The sequence below is a fragment of the Daldinia caldariorum genome (assembly GCF_022478825.1).
Source record: "Daldinia caldariorum strain CBS 122874 unplaced genomic scaffold F4812scaffold_14, whole genome shotgun sequence".
NCBI lineage: Eukaryota > Fungi > Ascomycota > Sordariomycetes > Xylariales > Hypoxylaceae > Daldinia > Daldinia caldariorum.
Window position 1 is genome coordinate 173,117 of NW_025953050.1, and position 15,696 is coordinate 188,812.

At 50.1% G+C, this 15,696-nt stretch overlaps 6 protein-coding genes across 6 annotated transcripts; 3 read left to right on the forward strand and 3 right to left on the reverse strand.

The window, feature by feature from the left end:
- Nucleotides 1-711: 711 nt before the first annotated feature.
- On the reverse strand, nucleotides 712-1,857 carry F4812DRAFT_452157 (uncharacterized protein; the record flags this gene model as incomplete). The annotated part of the gene is made up of 1 exon (XM_047936309.1): nucleotides 712-1,857. The coding sequence occupies one exon, from the start codon at nucleotides 1,855-1,857 to the stop codon at nucleotides 712-714; it is 1,146 nt and encodes a 381-aa protein (XP_047787926.1).
- A 1,488-nt stretch (nucleotides 1,858-3,345) lies between these two features.
- F4812DRAFT_104358 (mitochondrial deoxynucleotide carrier) lies at nucleotides 3,346-4,894 on the forward strand. Its single transcript, XM_047929287.1, has 2 exons — nucleotides 3,346-3,562; nucleotides 3,695-4,894. Exons 1-2 carry the CDS (start codon nucleotides 3,530-3,532, stop codon nucleotides 4,640-4,642), a joined length of 981 nt encoding a protein of 326 aa, XP_047787927.1. The 5' UTR covers nucleotides 3,346-3,529; the 3' UTR covers nucleotides 4,643-4,894.
- Nucleotide 4,895: 1 nt separating this feature from the next.
- Nucleotides 4,896-6,165, reverse strand: F4812DRAFT_104437 (apolipo protein O-domain-containing protein). The gene is made up of 3 exons (XM_047929289.1): nucleotides 6,051-6,165; nucleotides 5,892-5,987; nucleotides 4,896-5,795 (listed from the first exon to the last, which is right to left on the reverse strand). The coding sequence occupies exons 1-3, from the start codon at nucleotides 6,075-6,077 to the stop codon at nucleotides 5,115-5,117; spliced, it is 804 nt and encodes a 267-aa protein (XP_047787928.1). The 5' UTR covers nucleotides 6,078-6,165; the 3' UTR covers nucleotides 4,896-5,114.
- F4812DRAFT_104362 (Metalloprotease) lies at nucleotides 6,005-9,178 on the forward strand. The gene is made up of 2 exons (XM_047929288.1): nucleotides 6,005-6,185; nucleotides 6,299-9,178. The coding sequence occupies exon 2, from the start codon at nucleotides 6,455-6,457 to the stop codon at nucleotides 8,867-8,869; it is 2,415 nt and encodes an 804-aa protein (XP_047787929.1). The 5' UTR covers nucleotides 6,005-6,185; nucleotides 6,299-6,454; the 3' UTR covers nucleotides 8,870-9,178.
- An 876-nt stretch (nucleotides 9,179-10,054) lies between these two features.
- On the forward strand, nucleotides 10,055-11,119 carry F4812DRAFT_461307 (uncharacterized protein; the record flags this gene model as incomplete). Its single annotated transcript, XM_047937843.1, has 2 exons — nucleotides 10,055-10,579; nucleotides 10,877-11,119. 2 exons carry the CDS (start codon nucleotides 10,055-10,057, stop codon nucleotides 11,117-11,119), a joined length of 768 nt encoding a protein of 255 aa, XP_047787930.1.
- Nucleotides 11,120-11,484: 365 nt separating this feature from the next.
- F4812DRAFT_436852 (DNA repair protein) lies at nucleotides 11,485-15,586 on the reverse strand. Its single transcript, XM_047934880.1, has one exon. It carries the CDS (start codon nucleotides 15,279-15,281, stop codon nucleotides 11,769-11,771), a length of 3,513 nt encoding a protein of 1,170 aa, XP_047787931.1. The 5' UTR covers nucleotides 15,282-15,586; the 3' UTR covers nucleotides 11,485-11,768.
- Between the last annotated feature and the right edge of the window lie 110 nt (nucleotides 15,587-15,696).

Genomic DNA, 15,696 nt, shown 5'->3' on the forward strand with positions numbered 1-15,696 from the left:
TACCCGCTGGATTATGGCTCTCCGTAGCTATTGCAGTGGCTACCTACAAAGGTGAGGTGCGCGATGGCGCAGTACGCGTTTTTCCATCGCATAGGGATGCGACTAATGAAACATTTCTTCATCGACGAACTTCCCAATTCCTATGAGCTGGTTTGATGGCTTAATACCAACTCTTACCTTTTACTCCTAAAGTCGGGCCTATCCCAAACAAGTTCGGGCACAAGATAACCTCCGTTATAAGCAGCAAATGCCTCTCCATACGGATACGGAGACATTGAATAGCCAGAACGATGGTTCTATGCGCTAATATATCTTAGTGCTATTTGTACAAGTTTCGACAAGTACTCTAAAAGGTGCTTCACTTGAATGAAGAAAACGGATTATTTCGATATCTCAAATTATCTCAACGAGCTTAAACTACAACTCGCGTTCGTCTCAGAGACACAAACACACGGACCAACGGTCCGTGTGGCGCGAAAGTGGCTTTTAGATGTTGCGAAATACCTACATGTAAGCCACGCACTTTGCCCATACACACCTCAATATATACTATTACCTATGTACCTAGTAGCTGTAAACTGCCGGACACCCCCAACAAAAAAGTGATATACCCGCCAATTTGGCCGTCCGAACGCCTGTAGATAAAACCATATTTCCCAACCTTAAATGCTCCGTACCTCCTACTTGAAACAAGCATAACTCATATCAGTTTCATTCTTCCATAAGTCCTAACATATCAAGCTCCGTCTTCACTAGCCGTTCGAATTCCTCGCGATCAATACCTGATGCACGGGATAATAAGAACAAGCTCTTGATGCTTCGAGATACGTGCTGCTTAACGCCGAAGTCGTTCTGTTCTTGTTTCGCTGCCGCCGCCTCGAGCTTCTCAACCGAAGCGTTCGACCCAGTGCTCGACGCAGGCCTCGGATAAGGATGAACTATGGTAGGATCGTCGCCGCTTCTCGAGTGTGTAGACGGTGACTTGGGTCTAGGAGCAAGTGTCCATGTCCCCTGAGTTTCGTTGATTTCTACTTCTTCCACCTCGCTGCCGTTGCTTGGTTTAGCACTCATGCCTAAGGGCGGTGCTATCTCATAGTTTGCCTCCTCGTCCGGGTCATGGTTATCCATAGCTGGCTGGACATCGTCATATTGGGCGTAGTAAGCGTCTTCCGCTGTTGTGCTGACACCATGGTTGGATTGTGGGGCAGGTGACCTTTTGATAGCAGGAGTCCTCGCCGGTGTCGCATCGTATCTTGCCCAGTAATCATCATCATCGTCATCATCTTCTATAACCGGAGCGCTTTGGTTGTTTGTAAGGCCGTTACTCTGAGCTGGTTTAGACTTAGCCTCATTAAACTGTCTTTCGGCTTCGCTAATATCCGAAACACCACCAAACGATGAGAACGGATATGGCTTCTCAACGACGTTGACTTCGCCGACTTTCCAACCATCTCCGCCTGCAGGGTCCCCGACGCAATAAACTAAGCGGAAAGATAATCCGAGGTCCTTGAGTATCACGAGCGCTTGAAGGGTTTCCTCGTCTACCCGCCTGTAGCGAATTTCCGTGTCATATTCCCAATCGACCTCCACCTCGCCAGAAACGGGGTGCGGTTCTAGCCGATCGCCCTGGGCGATCTCTGTTAACTTGGGCACATTGCCAGGCTCATAACATAATAGCCGAATCCATGGGTCTGAACTAGCGGTTGACAAAAGTTGGACTCGCTGCCTAAGAATGGGAGAAAGAAGCGGGAGGACATTTTCAGCTGGTTGGGCTGATAAAGCGGCAGCTGGTAGTGAGGGTAGCAAATTTCCTAGGACTTGTTGAACATCTGGTTGTTTGATTGTTGAGGCTGCCATGATTTCGCCAAAGATTTTTAGTCTCGTTTCGTGCGGTGCGTCGCGTTGAAAATTGGCGAGACAAAGGCAGGTGTTGCTAGAGCCTTTTATTTAAGGTTTTGTCGGACAAGCGAACAAGCGAGCAAGTGGACGGCGGAGTTTATCACATGCAACAAGGGCCTGTCAGATAGGTATTCCTTCAGAGGCTGATTTCCTATTTTAGATATACGAGCTTGGACGCTAGCCAACGTTGTCTTGTTTTTCCAGGGACCAGAGACAAGGGGCTAAAAAAAGGTAAAGCTGTATAGAGACGTCCAAGAAGAACTTGTAACACAAGAAGAGGGAATAGAAGAAGAAGAGATGACGGAACGGGAATCGAAGGGGAAGAAGGAAAGAGAGAGAGAGAAGCAATCGTAAGGAGCTGTTATGTACTATGTATGTTGTGTATGTACCTAATGTTGCAGAACACCAAAAGAGGACCAATGATGATAAGCAGGTTAGGTGGTTCCACTGAAAATCTGGGGAGAGGACGAATGGGAGGCACAGGCTCGGGCGGGCGGAAGCTTATCCAACAGGTAGTGGGGCTTGGCCCTGAATTATTAAAATTGAACAAGTGAATAGTGGACAGTAGCGGACAATAGCGGACAGCAGTGGACGGCAGTGGGCAGTCCAGACTCCAAACAACTGGAGTCGCATATAACACCGGCCATATCCAAACCCCGCGATAGGACGTAATTGTGCATTTGAACACACTTGCCATTATCAATGAGAAGTTTAATGGAGACTGGGTACGTTTCAATGCTTAAACTGCTAAAGCTCTGAGTTGATCACGGTTGATCACGGTTGATTCGCTTTTTTTGATATGGTTCTGCCCTGCCATGTGATCCTATCATTGTAAGTCTGATTGGAAGATATTGCAAAATAGACGAGGTGAGTTACAATAGATTAGCGCCGTAACACGTGATAAGTCATAGCTGGAAGAAATGCTAGATATTGTGCATGATAGGTATACCTTAAGGTCCTACACGACGTACGTCACGATGCTACCTACTTCAAAATTGTCGAGAACTTCCGATGGAAAGCGTTGTCCCACGGCCTGATGCAATAGAATAACCTAAGCTTTTCCCTCCTTTTTTTTCAAGACCGTAAATAATCGACGATGTCCGGGAATTACTTACTTCCATGCATATTTATACACTCGCTTATCTATTTGCTAACGGTCATATATCGGTTTATACGGCCATATATATCTAAAGTACATATAGTAATATTCACAAGATCGCCCGTAATTAATCGGCCGAAATACCTAGTCGAAGTTCTATAAGCTTAGGTACTTGCCTAGGAGTATTATAGCCTCTTAAATAGACCCTGTTCATTCAAATGGCACGTGCAGCGACATTTTCATGTGCTTATCTAGACTATCTAATCAGCCTACGCTAAACTCGAGTGCTACATCATCGCTAGTTAGACCTAATCATCGCATCAATATTGCAATTGTACATGCAACGAATTCCATATCCACAACTAAATCCCCTACCTTCATCCATACCCTAGCTGTATGGGGGGGTTTTCCCAAGCCGCACTGGGAATTTCTTTTTGCGACAGTTGGTCTCGCGGGCTGAAAAAGAAAACGTCCTAGCATCGCATTCCCCGAGTTTACACCCTAGTCCCGGGTTAGGGCCATTGCGGATGTATGTCGAAGTCTGACCGACACCTCAAGGATGAGGTACGTAGTTGTTTTTCTTTTCTTTTCTTCTGGTCCATGCCATGGAGGTGAAAATAATATGAAACGACAAACTTGAAAGAAGAAGAAGAGAAAAAAGAAAAGAAAACTAACACTACATCGTCTTTACTAAAGGGCTCCCGACTTCAAGTCGTCATAGCTGGAGGTACAGCCGGTCTGGTATCCCGATTCGTAGTCGCGCCTCTCGACGTCGTCAAGATCCGCCTGCAACTGCAATCGCATTCCCTCTCCGACCCTCGCACCCACCTCGACCTCCGCGGCTCTCCCATCTACAAGGGCACCGTCGGCACGTTCCGCCACATCATCACCAATGAGGGCTTCACCGCGCTGTGGAAGGGCAACGTCCCCGCCGAGCTGATGTACGTCGCCTACGCCTCCGTCCAGTTCACCACCTACCGGTCGACAACCCAGCTCCTCCACGCTCTTAGCGGAGGACAAGACTCCTCCCGCCCCAGCCTCCCGCAGTCCGTCGAGTCCTTCGTCGCGGGTGCCGCCGCCGGCGCCGCAGCCACCGCCGCTACGTACCCGCTGGACCTGCTGCGCACGCGGTTCGCGGCCCAGGGCAACGACCGCGTGTACGCGTCGCTGCGGTGCGCGGTCGCCGACATCGCGCGGGACGAGGGCCTGCCGGGCTTCTTCCGGGGGCTGACGCCCGCGCTGGCGCAGATCGTGCCCTTCATGGGCCTGTTCTTCGCCGTGTACGAGGGCGCGCGGCTGCCGCTCGGCCGCGTCGGCGCCCTGCCCTGGGGCACCGGGGACGCCACGGCCGGCGTCGTCGCCGGCGTCGTCGCCAAGACGGGCGTGTTCCCGCTCGACCTCGTCCGCAAGCGCATCCAGGTCCAGGGCCCCACGCGCAACCGCTACGTCCACAAGAACATCCCCGAGTACTCCGGTACGGTGAACACGGTCCGTCGCATCCTGCAGCAGGAAGGGATTAGGGGCTTGTATAGAGGGCTGCCGGTGAGCCTGCTCAAGGCGGCGCCCGCGAGTGCCGTCACCATGTGGACGTACGAGCGGACTTTGAATTTTTTGGTTAGGAGGGGGGAGCTCAGTGGTTCATGATGACGTGTAAAAAATAGGATAGACAAAAGTGGGTGTCCATGGGTAGCATATTGATTAGCACACCTTATGAGATGGCGTTGTATAACATCAGGATAGATGTTGCGGAGAGCGACTTATAAAATATACCATTATATTGATTTCTGAAGCCATATCTTATATGTACGTACCTAGGTACCTAAATTAGCACTTATATTGGCTTGATTTACTATCCGAATTTCTGCTCGAGTTGAAGCTCTTTGGTCCTTGGTGTAGAGGTAGTCAGTCAGCTAATAGGTAAGCTCTTCATAGATGGAACAATGGACATTGTATGATATATCAACCTATGTACTTTCAATTACACGTCCAATATCGGTTGATATCCGCCCAAGCCTCGAACAAAGCAAATTTTTGGTTGTCTATTCGTCTAAAGTTACAAGGCGGTGGTGGTAGTAGTAGTGTTTCTTTTTCCGAAAGGATCCTTCCCCCAATCTATCTATTTACCCTTCTGCACCCAGCTCTCGACGATATCCCGGGTTTCGCTGACCTTCTGGTCGACGTAGTTCTTCCCGACGTCGACGTGGACCCTGGCGAAGCGCAAGGCGTCCTGGATGCTCTGCCTCGTCTTGAGGTGGGCGTCGGCTACGGCGGGGAACCGCTGCTCGTAGCGCCAGAGCAGGTTCGACACGTTGGTCATGGTCACGGGGAGAACCAGCCATCCGGCGCCGACGCCGAAGGCTAGCGGGAGCGAGGCCCGCAGGATGACGTTGCGGTTCCGCGAGATGATGCTGCCGGCCATGGACGCTACGAGCACGTACACCAAGCCCGGCATCAGCTTCTCGCCGCTCTCCCGCGGCGGCGCCAGCGACGCAATGGTCTCGGTGAAGGACTGCTCTAGGTGGAACGCCGAGTCGATGGCGTTGTTCACGGCGTCCTCCGTAGCCACGGCATACCGGTATAGGAACATGCGGGCTTTCCCAATTTCCGCGGCTAACCGGTCGGTGGGCGTCGGGCTGTGGTGGTGTTTTTCCTCTCTGGGCTGCTCGACCAGCGTCGCGGACGACGACGAGAACGACGCTTCTGATATGGTATCCGAAGCCGGGGACGGGACCGGCGTGTTGACGGCTTTAGGGGAGAGGGAGGGTTCGTAGTCGTCGTAGATAGGTTTCTTAGAAGACTGTCGAGGGAAATGAATTAATTAATATATAAAGCCAAGTTGGTTTTCTATATCGGTACTTGAGGAGGGGGAAAGAGAGGAGGTAGTTAGCCGTACGTGGTGTTGGTCGTGTGAGGGCGCTTCAGCCAGCGCAACCGAGGGCAATAAAGCTCCTCCGGCGAGAGTCGCAGCCATGAAAGGCGCAGCGACACGCTATAAATTTATATCCAGTTAGTATTTCAGAAGCTTAATTGAACACTCTCGAGGTGAACTCACCCGTCGCAGCAGCACTCTCGCAGCCATGTTGCGCTCAATTGGGGTTGGTGGGTTGGCGGGTAACTTGGGAATTATTTAAAACTTGGAAGCTCAGGTATTTTTGTGAGAATATTTGGACTGCCAACGATGATGTAGGTACGTACAATCATAAATTCGGCCCATGTACTTCGTATCTTTTTTTCTACGCGGCTGGTTCCGGGTCGGGCCCTCGGCGAAATTTTGGTTTTGGTTTTTTTGACGTATTATAGGTACCAAGTACTACGTAATTGCGAACCGTCAATTTCCGTCCGGCAGCTTTCAACAAGTGAAACCAAATCGCACCCGAATAAAAAAAAAAGGTAAAAATAAAAATATATAATCTTGCAAGTTCCTAGGTACACCTTTCCAATGATGCTTCATGCGTCATGATAAAAACTATCCGTTCAGGTCTATGGACCTGCTCAAGATGTCTCCGACAAGCTTCTCGAGTTTCTCGAATTCGAGATCAACGTCGTTGGCTTTCTTCCGCGCCCGGCGCTGCTCAAGTCGACACATCGCATATACCGGTTGACCACTCTCCTACCGACCTAAAACAGGACGATGCGTTGTTGCGCCAGATCTTCGATTCACCACCTACTTTTAAAGATTTTGCTAGACCCTTTTTCCAGATTGGAAGGCGTGAGAATGTCGGCCTATTCAGAAACAAATACCTAACGTCGCCGCAAGGCTTCCTTACCTTTGCAGATGTCACGATTAAGAGGGCTCAGAAGCTTGTTGAAAAGGTTATTAGTGCATCCACGTTGGAGGAATATAAGGCCATCGTGCGAGATCTGGATAGACTAAGCGATTTGCTATGTCGGGTTCTGGATGTCTCGGATTTCGTACGGGTAACTCACCCCGACGAGAAGATTAAAGCAGCTGCGTCGCAAGCATGGTCGCTGGTCTACCAGTATATGAACCAGCTCAATACCGCCACAGGTCTAAGTGACCAGCTAGGGAAAGCTCTTGCTAACCCGGAGGTTCTGGCGAGTTGGAACGAGGAAGAGCAGACGGTTGCGAAGATCCTACAACAAGATTTCATGAAATCGGCAATACACCTCCCACAAGAGTCGCGGGATCGATTCGTAGATCTCTCGCAACAGATTAGCGAATTAGGCTCTTATTTCGTCCAAACAATGCGACCCGCGCAGCAATTCCTCGAATTGCCTAGCAGTCAAATGTACGGGATGAACCCGCAGATGGCTCTCAAGTATACGAGTGGAGGATTTATTCGTTTACCGACATTGTCCCCCGAAGCTTCGATGGCACTGAGAAGTGTACATGATGAGGGTACGAGGAGAACGATCTATTACGCGACTCGAACGGCCAATAGAAAGTCGATTAGACTCTTGGAAGCTATGCTACGATCGAGAGCCCAACTCGCAAAGCTATCAGGGTTTGAAAGTTATAGCCAGATGGCTTTGCACGATAAGATGATGGCTAAGACGCCTGAGTCTGTTCATCAGTTTCTTCTAGCTCTTTCCACCCGCAATGCGCCACTTGTCGAAAAAGAGATGATAGACCTCATTCAGGAGAAGAGCAAAACGCTGAATATGACACAGAACGTAACACCAATTGATATCAAACCATGGGATAAAGACTATTATATGGAAAAGATACGTTCATCTATGAGGTCGCGACGGCGCGACGATGATTCTCTGCCGTCTTATTTCTCTCTCGGAACTGTCATGCAGGGATTATCGAGACTATTTACCCGTTTGTACGGAATCAGGCTTGTTCCTCGAGACACCCTCCCAGGAGAGACTTGGCATCCGGACGTGAGGCGGTTAGATGTTATATCTGATACTGATGGGCATGTTGCGGTTCTATATTGCGATCTTTTCTTCCGGGAAGATAAGTCTCCGAACCCGGCACATTTTACTGTGCGCTGTTCTAGAGAGATATCGGAGGCCGAAATACAAGAAGTAGCAGAAGGAGACGCAACCGGCGTCAAAGGCGTTCCTAAATTCGACTCTCCTATCGAAGCCGCAAATGATGGGATGCATGTATCTCAGCAGTCCGGCTCTGTGAAGCAGCTACCAACAATTGCGTTAGTTTGCGACTTTGAAGAGAATAAGGGGCACGGACCGGCCCTTTTAGACTACTATCAGATGGAAACACTCTTCCACGAGATGGGACATGCCATTCACTCGGTTTTGGCCCGGACTTCTTTACAAAATGTAGCCGGGACCCGGTGCGCGACTGACCTGGCAGAACTTCCGTCTACTCTGATGGAGCATTTCTGCGCAGATCCTTCTGTTCTCGGGCTGTTCGCTCGACATCACATCACAGACAAGCCATTGCCATTTGATATGGTTGTAGATAAAATCAACATTTCCAGGAGATTTGAGGCGATTGACAGAGAGAACCAGATTATACTGGCTATGTTGGACCAGCAATACCATTCGTCCTTACCGAATAGTGATACATTCGACTCTACAAAGACCTACTTTTATCTTCAGCGCAAATTTGGCAAGCTCCCTCCGGATCCACCAGGGACTAGGTGGCAAGGCTTTTTCGGCCACCTGTTCGGCTACGGCAGCACTTATTATAGTTACCTCTTCGACCAAGTTCTCTCTAAGCGCGTGTGGCAGGTCGTCTTCTCGGCCGGCCGGAACGGAGCCGCCCTCGATCGAGCGAACGGCGAGAGGCTCAAGGAGAATTTACTCAAGTGGGGAGGAAGCCGGGATCCTTGGCGATGTCTCTCGGACGCTTTGCAAGACGAGCGTCTCGTAGATGGCGACGAGAAGGCTATGAGGCTAGTAGGAACATGGGTTGACAAGGACGATAGCCATAGTTAGCATGGAAGCATGCTATGTATAAGCTTACCGTGACTACCTCTTGCGCATGTATTGTATATTAAGCTGGTACCTCTCTTCCATCCCTATCTAACATTCAACATCAGGGCCCCGAGAAACAGGTCTTTACATTCTAAGGTCCGTGATGGGTCTAAGAGCGATAGACTGTACGGAGTTATCATGAAGGCTGTAGAGTTGGCCGTGTAGACTCGGATCTCATAGAGCCAAATCAAAATAGTTAAAAGACCAACCACGCATGCGAAAGTGGCTTTAGGTGAATCCACTGAGAGCTTTTCAGGGAGGCTAGGGGTATCAGTCATTGACTGATGACTTTTATAGACCCCATTTATACGACGGCATATTATCACTGAGCTTGTTAACTCTGGTAATAATTGTGCCTCCCCTCCTTGAGTAATAGTTTAGCTGTACCTTCTTTACTGCACATTATCTGTTTGACGATAAGTGGCAGAGGTAGGATTGGGTTTAGCTAATATAATGGTCTTTTCGAAAGCATAGGGAGGGACAAGAGAGAGTAAGGAAAGAGATATTCCAAACTGCGGACAGTACATGGAGCTACAGCAGGTATGATAGGGAAGTGATGCTTTGCGTTTACATTAGCTTTTATACCCAACATAACTCGTCACTTCTTTTAGAACTGCGATAATGGCCACCAGGGGAGGGTTTAGGTCTTCGCTGCCTCGTATTCATACTTCCCCAACGCCTCTTGCCATCTACATCAGTTGCTCTTACTCCTAGGCCGAGGAAGCAGGCACGAAAAGCCATGAAACTTTTGTTCTTTTCTCTGGAGCTGAAGCTCGTTGACATCTTCACAACAACATCAACAAAACATTAGTGTTGCATAGAACCATCGAGTTGCTATTATCATTGCTGCTAATACTACCATTTTTTTTGGCTTAAAAGCTTCATTTTACTTCAGACATTCATACGAGGATTCCATATCTATTTCTGCAAAGGTTATTATCCCCCAAAAGAGACCCTGGGTCAGTCCACAGAGCTAACCTACGGAGATAGATCGCCAACGCCAATCCTCTACCATTATTCTAGTGTCGATTCTTGTCTCTATGTAAGTAAGCTCATAAACGGAGGGTAGTATCTCTTATGATTAACTTACACTTCACAGAGATACACACATTACGCTATACACTATTACGGTAGAAGACTAGAACAATGGGTCGTTTCGCATGCCCAGGAGTTCTTAAACTCGCCATGGTGCTGGTAACAGTCCCCGTTGCAATGGCACGACAAGCCTATCCTACCCGCCTCCCTGTGCCCGTCACTCTAGGGCACGCCACCGTCATCACACCAACGCAGACTTACCCCAACACTACCAACAACAACATCAACGACACGTCCCTGCCCGTCCAAACCGACGAGCCCGACTCGACCTTGTGTGCCCCCCCAGGTCCGCTGCGGATCATCGACGAGGACCCGGTGTTCAAGTACGTGGGGTGCTGGTCGGAATTGACGCTCATCGATCCTGCCATGCACGCTCTGGACGGGCCTTCGCTCATGGCCCCCGGGCTCATGAACGTGCACCTGTGCGTCGACTTCTGCCGCCACACCCAGAACAGGAACGCCCCGAACCGCACCGGGTTCCAGTACGCCGCGCTCGAGTACTCCTTCCAGTGCTGGTGCGGCGACCACCTCTCCGAGCACAGTTCCCATTTGGTCGATACCGTGTGCGATCTTCCCGTACGTATTGCTATTAAGCTATTAATTAATATTTTCCTTTCTTTCTGACCTCCCTCCTCCTACCCCCCTTCTCTCTCTTCCCCACCCCCATTTTGCCCTGATATCGTTGGAGTCGGCAGTTTCTCTACCAAATTGCAAGCTGAATCAAACCCTCCTCCCCATCCCCATCCCCCTCTCCCTTATTTACCCTTTTAGCCCTTCTGCACAAACATTCCCGAACCCAGCAGACTTCCTCCCTAACCTTTTCCATCGACCAAACCCTCACTAATACTAACCTCTCCTCTCTACCCGCCACAGTGCGACGGCGCCAACACGACGGCCTGCGGCGGCCACCTCGCCATGACGCTGTACAACGCCACGCAGAAGAAGACGCCCGGCGGCGGCAACGACGGGTTCGGCAACGGAACCGGCAACGGCACCGGCGGCAGCGTCGATGCCGACCTACCCCGGGGCCCCGACGCCCAGGCCGCCCTCCAAACCGTCGGCCTTGGTCTCCTCGCGCTCGCTGTGACTTTCGCTCTGGGCTGGGAGTGCTTGTAAGGGAACCAACCGTGAGGAAAGAATGGTTTATTTTTCTTTTCTCTTTTTGTTGTCTTTTTCCAGTTGACGATTGCGGAGGGGGGAGATATACATAAGGTACATACCTACCTAAGTACCTAATGTATATGGATTGAAAAGGCATAGAAAGAAAGAATTCTGGAGCCTAGGTCGGGAGATCGAGGTTAACGGTCTGTATTTGATTTTCTTTTCTTCTTCTTTTCACGTTCTTTTTTTCTATTTTTTAAAAGATCAGAGTTAGCGTCTGTCATAGCATAGCGTCCATCTCGCAAGGAGGGCGGTGTTGAAAGGCAGTTGTTGTTTACTGATAATGAATCGTCAAGGGAGGGGAGGGAGGGAGAGAGAGAGGGAAGGAGAGCTGTTTTGATCAGCTGTGAAGTACATGAGAAACAAAATCGGAGTTGAAAACGAGCAGAATAGTAGATAGATACATAGGTGACATTCGTTGTTTGAAAAAGCGTTATAAAGTCTAAATACACCGCTTCGATTATAGAGCATTCGTGCTTTTTTCTTTCTTTCGGTTCGAAATACTATGTGTCCTAACTAAGTCTTCTATTGTTTCCCTCCTTCGTGGTCATATATACCGGTGCCTAATCTTATACCAGTGTCATTGATGTCGTAAATAGGTAGATTATATATCCAACGGTCCCAACCCTCTCTCGCGCACCGCATTCTGCACTTCCCTCTTTATCTGTCCCACGACCTCGCGCCACGCCTCCTTTCCGCGATACTCCATCTCCCCGCCTCCGTCTGCACCACTACCGCTGTCTTCCACGAGGTAATCCAGCCACCGGACCAGCTTGGCCGCCTTATCCATGTCCTTCTCCTCCAGCACGACGCGCACCAGATACTTCTCCAGCATCTCGGCGTCCCCCTTATGCGGCCCCTCGTCCCGCGTCTCCCGGTGCCAGACGTTGAGCATGTCGCGGATCTCGGGGAGGGTCGTGAGGCCGTTGGACGTGAACCCGATCTTGGGCGGGCGCGGGGCGAAGCGTAGGCGCGTCTGGCCGTTTGGTAGTGCCGCGGAATCGTCCCCTGCACCACCACCACCACCATTATCACCGTCTAGATTTCTTTTGCTATTTTGGTTGAGTTTAGATAAGTCCAAGCCGGTATGCTGCTGGGCACGTCGAAGGCGTTGCTGGTGATCCGCAATGACTTCGCGACGGACCTCCTCCGGTAATTCGGCGAGGAATTCCGGGTCTAGCTCTTCGAAAACGACCTCATTAGGGTTGGGGGGCGGCGGCTTGGCAATGGTGGTCTGGACGATTTTCGCGTTGGCATCAGCTTGGCGCTCGCGGGCGCGGGCAAACAAGTTGGTTACGCGACGTTTGGTCGGAGTCTTCTGCTTGGGAGGTGGGATGGTACGATCGCGGCGGGGTGATTGAGGGAGGGACGTCTGCCGTCTGCTTCGCGGTCGATATTGTTCCAGGACTTCGGCTTTCATGTCGTCCGGCAGGGCGTTGAAGACCTCCGGGTCGATCTCTGGGGGGATCTCATCTGAAAGCGCTGGGCTTTGAGTCCTCGATTTAGCTGCTGGTGTCTCGTCGCGAGATCCTGGGATACTTGGAGTGCCTTGCTCCATAAGCCGGCTTCGAATATCTGGAGGCAACTCGGCGATTACTGCTGGGTCTGGGTTGGACGGCATGATGAACTGGGTTCCGCTAATGTTTAAGGGGGTATTTGCTTTGGCATCCGCCTTGCTTGCTTGAGATAGCGCGAATGCCGGATGGCGCTCCGGCTTCGGTTTGCGCGGAGTCAAGGGGCTTTCCATGATCGGGTCTTGAGACACGGCGCGGCCAGGCTTCGAACTGGATTCTTCTGCGCCACCGCCATCTTGGATTGGCTCTAAAGCAGTTTTCTTGCCCGAGCTAAGTGTACGAAAAGCACCGAAAGTCAGCTTCTTTTGGCTTCCATCAGGCCCTGGCACCGAAGCCTTAATGGGCTCGAGTTTAGTTAGCTGTACACCCAAGCCGCGAAGGTCGCCTGGACTGAATTTGTAGAAGCGAAGGATCGAAACCGCTTCTTTCCCAAGCACTTGGTAGTCGTGGGTAGCAACGCCAAACATGACACTCTTGTTGAAGGTATCACATTTGCCGTGTCCCAGGTGTTTCGGTGGATCGAGAGGTGCGTCAAGTGAACGCCGCATGATCTTCATCGTGAGCTGTTTTCCTTTAACCTGCTCGTTGAGAAGTCGTTTCTCTAATTCTTTACACAAGTTGAAGACAAATTCCTCGGCCTCTTCTTGGCTTATGAACCGGATTCCCCAATTGACCTCAGCTGAGACTGACTTTCGAATGGGTTGTTCGCCAACCTCCGTTCGGTCGATGCCCCGAGCGTATTCCCATAGTTTTTCGCCCGTCTTTGGACCAAGAGTATTGATAAGTCGTTCCTTGGAGGTTTGCCGAACGTCGCTCACGAATTTCACACCGATCTCTTCCAGTTTCCCAGCGATGCTATACGCGACTCCAGGTAGATCATCGACTTTTAAGCCACCAAGGAAGTCCAACACCTCTTCTGGCTTAATTTGGTATTGGCCTGCGGGCTTGGCTTTTCGAAGAGCAACTTTGGCTAACAGAATATTTCCACCAATCCCGACCGAGACAGCACATCCGGTTTTTGCCTTGATCTGTTCTCGCAAGGCTAGGGCTATCTGGTTTGCTTTTTCTTGTTCTCTCCATATACTACCCTCGTCCACTCCAGAACCGTCTGAGCCGACTGCGGATAAAAGAACCGAGGTGATATCCACAAGAACTTCGTCGATACTGACGCTCTGTACAACGCCGCCGACTTCTAGAATACACTCGTAGAATGATTTGCTGGCTTCTTCGTACGCCGGAAAGTCATATGGTAACACCTTGAGCTCTGGACATAATTGTTTAGCCCGCTTCATCCACATTCCATTTTTCACGCCGTATTTCCTTGCTGGATAGTTACAGCTGGCGATTTCCGAGCCAGATCCCGTTCCATGTGCAACGACAGCGGGCTTGTCGATAAATTCCGGTGCGCTTTTAAGAGAGACTGCGCAGAAGAAACTGTCAAAATCAACGTGCATTATGTACCGCCTCGCACCAGCTTTTCTTTTCGTTGGCTTTTTCTGGGGACCTTTCTCGGCGGCGAGTCTCTGCATCCTGGACTTCAACTCTGCTTTCCACGTCGATAGGTGATGAAGCCTACTCTCAGAGTAATACTGCTTGATAAAATCCGGATTCGCTGTGGAAGATTTCCTCATCCGAGGATCTTGTAAAAGTAGCGCATTATGTTCCTCAGACGTCATCGCTTTCTGCTCTTCGACTGGCGGGCCAGGCTGGACATCGTCTTCGATGTCATCCTTACCTTGCTTACCAGGCTCGTTGGTTGGTTGCGGTGCTGTAGACTCCGGGTAGTGGACTAACATGACCGAGTCTTCATCGGAAATGTCCGGCGAGTATTGCGCCCCCTGTAATCCTCTTGAAGGCGTCGTGGGTTCGACAGACTCGCTCTTATAAATATACCCGAGGGCCGAACCAGGCCGGCTAGGCGAAAGATCTCCGAAGTGTTTTCCGTCGATAGACTGCGCAATACCTTTGAGCTGACTATTGTAGAAACTACTCTCAGTCTGCTCTCTGTATCCTGCCAAGGGCGATTGTGGAGTAGACTGCGTCGATATTCCAGTCCCACCTAACTTCAATGTCTTCTGCCTGGGGCTCTCATCTATCACTCGATAATCTGACCAAGGGAGAAGCTTCCCAGCTTTGATAGAATCTGTAACCCATGCAGGCTTTACCATCCTGTATTTACTAAAGTCAACCATCTTTTTTGGCGGCAAACTAGATGCGATGATGTGAGTTGCCATGGTCTTAGAATCCAAGTACTGGAGAAAGCCTGCGCCATGTTGAACTAGATCGCGGTGAAGGACTTGGAGTGGCGGCTGGGTGTAGCCTATAACGTGCGCGACAACTCCTTTGAAGATCTGAGGCTTATCTGTCGACGAAGCTCGCAATTCGGAATCCAGATTTTGTAGCTTTATTTTCTTGCGACGAAAGTAATCCCCAAAGTCACCAAAGGCGCTAGGCTCGTATTCCTCCCCTGCTTCATCTGAGAATGTATGGCTTTCTATGCGCTTTCGCACAGCATTTGAATTGGCATCTAAGCGACTCCCCATGTTGACGGGATTTTGGAATTGATCTCAAAAGATGAACTGCCGGGCTCTCATAAAAGAATCTACTCGATGGCCTGTGGCGATCTTTCGATGGGAGGTCATCTTGGCGTAAAACAAGATGAGCTGATTTAGTTCGGATCTCCGGCGACCTGGAAAAAAAACTCATGAGAGAGGATCAAAAGTTTAAGAATATCAACCTGTTTTGAGATCTCATATTTCACCGATAAAATGTTGAAGGTGTTTTTAAATGGATAAACGCGTGACCCAGAGTGACGCTGATTAATGAGACGCGGGTAGGTAACGTCACGTTATCCCGTGACTTGACGCAAGATGATGATGTTACTGATATATGGGTTATATGGATATTAGATAATTCGGTACATACATGGTATGCACCTACTAAGGCACGAGGTACCTC

Excerpts from the sequence above, each read along its gene's own strand:
- F4812DRAFT_104437 (XM_047929289.1), bottom strand. The coding sequence starts at position 6,077 with ATGGCTGCGAGAGTGCTGCTGCGACGG. Across the intron at positions 5,988-6,050 it reads CGAGAGTGCTGCTGCGACGG|CGTGTCGCTGCGCCTTTCAT; the intron begins GTGAGTTCACCT and ends ATAAATTTATAG. Across the intron at positions 5,796-5,891 it reads CCTCACACGACCAACACCAC|TCTTCTAAGAAACCTATCTA; the intron begins GTACGGCTAACT and ends TTCCCTCGACAG.
- F4812DRAFT_104362 (XM_047929288.1), top strand. The coding sequence starts at position 6,455 with ATGATAAAAACTATCCGTTCAGGTCTATGGACCTGCTCAAGATGTCTC.
- F4812DRAFT_436852 (XM_047934880.1), bottom strand. The coding sequence starts at position 15,281 with ATGGGGAGTCGCTTAGATGCCAATTCAAATGCTGTGCGAAAGCGCATA.
- F4812DRAFT_104358 (XM_047929287.1), top strand. The coding sequence starts at position 3,530 with ATGTCGAAGTCTGACCGACACCTCAAGGATGAG. Across the intron at positions 3,563-3,694 it reads ACCGACACCTCAAGGATGAG|GGCTCCCGACTTCAAGTCGT; the intron begins GTACGTAGTTGT and ends TCTTTACTAAAG.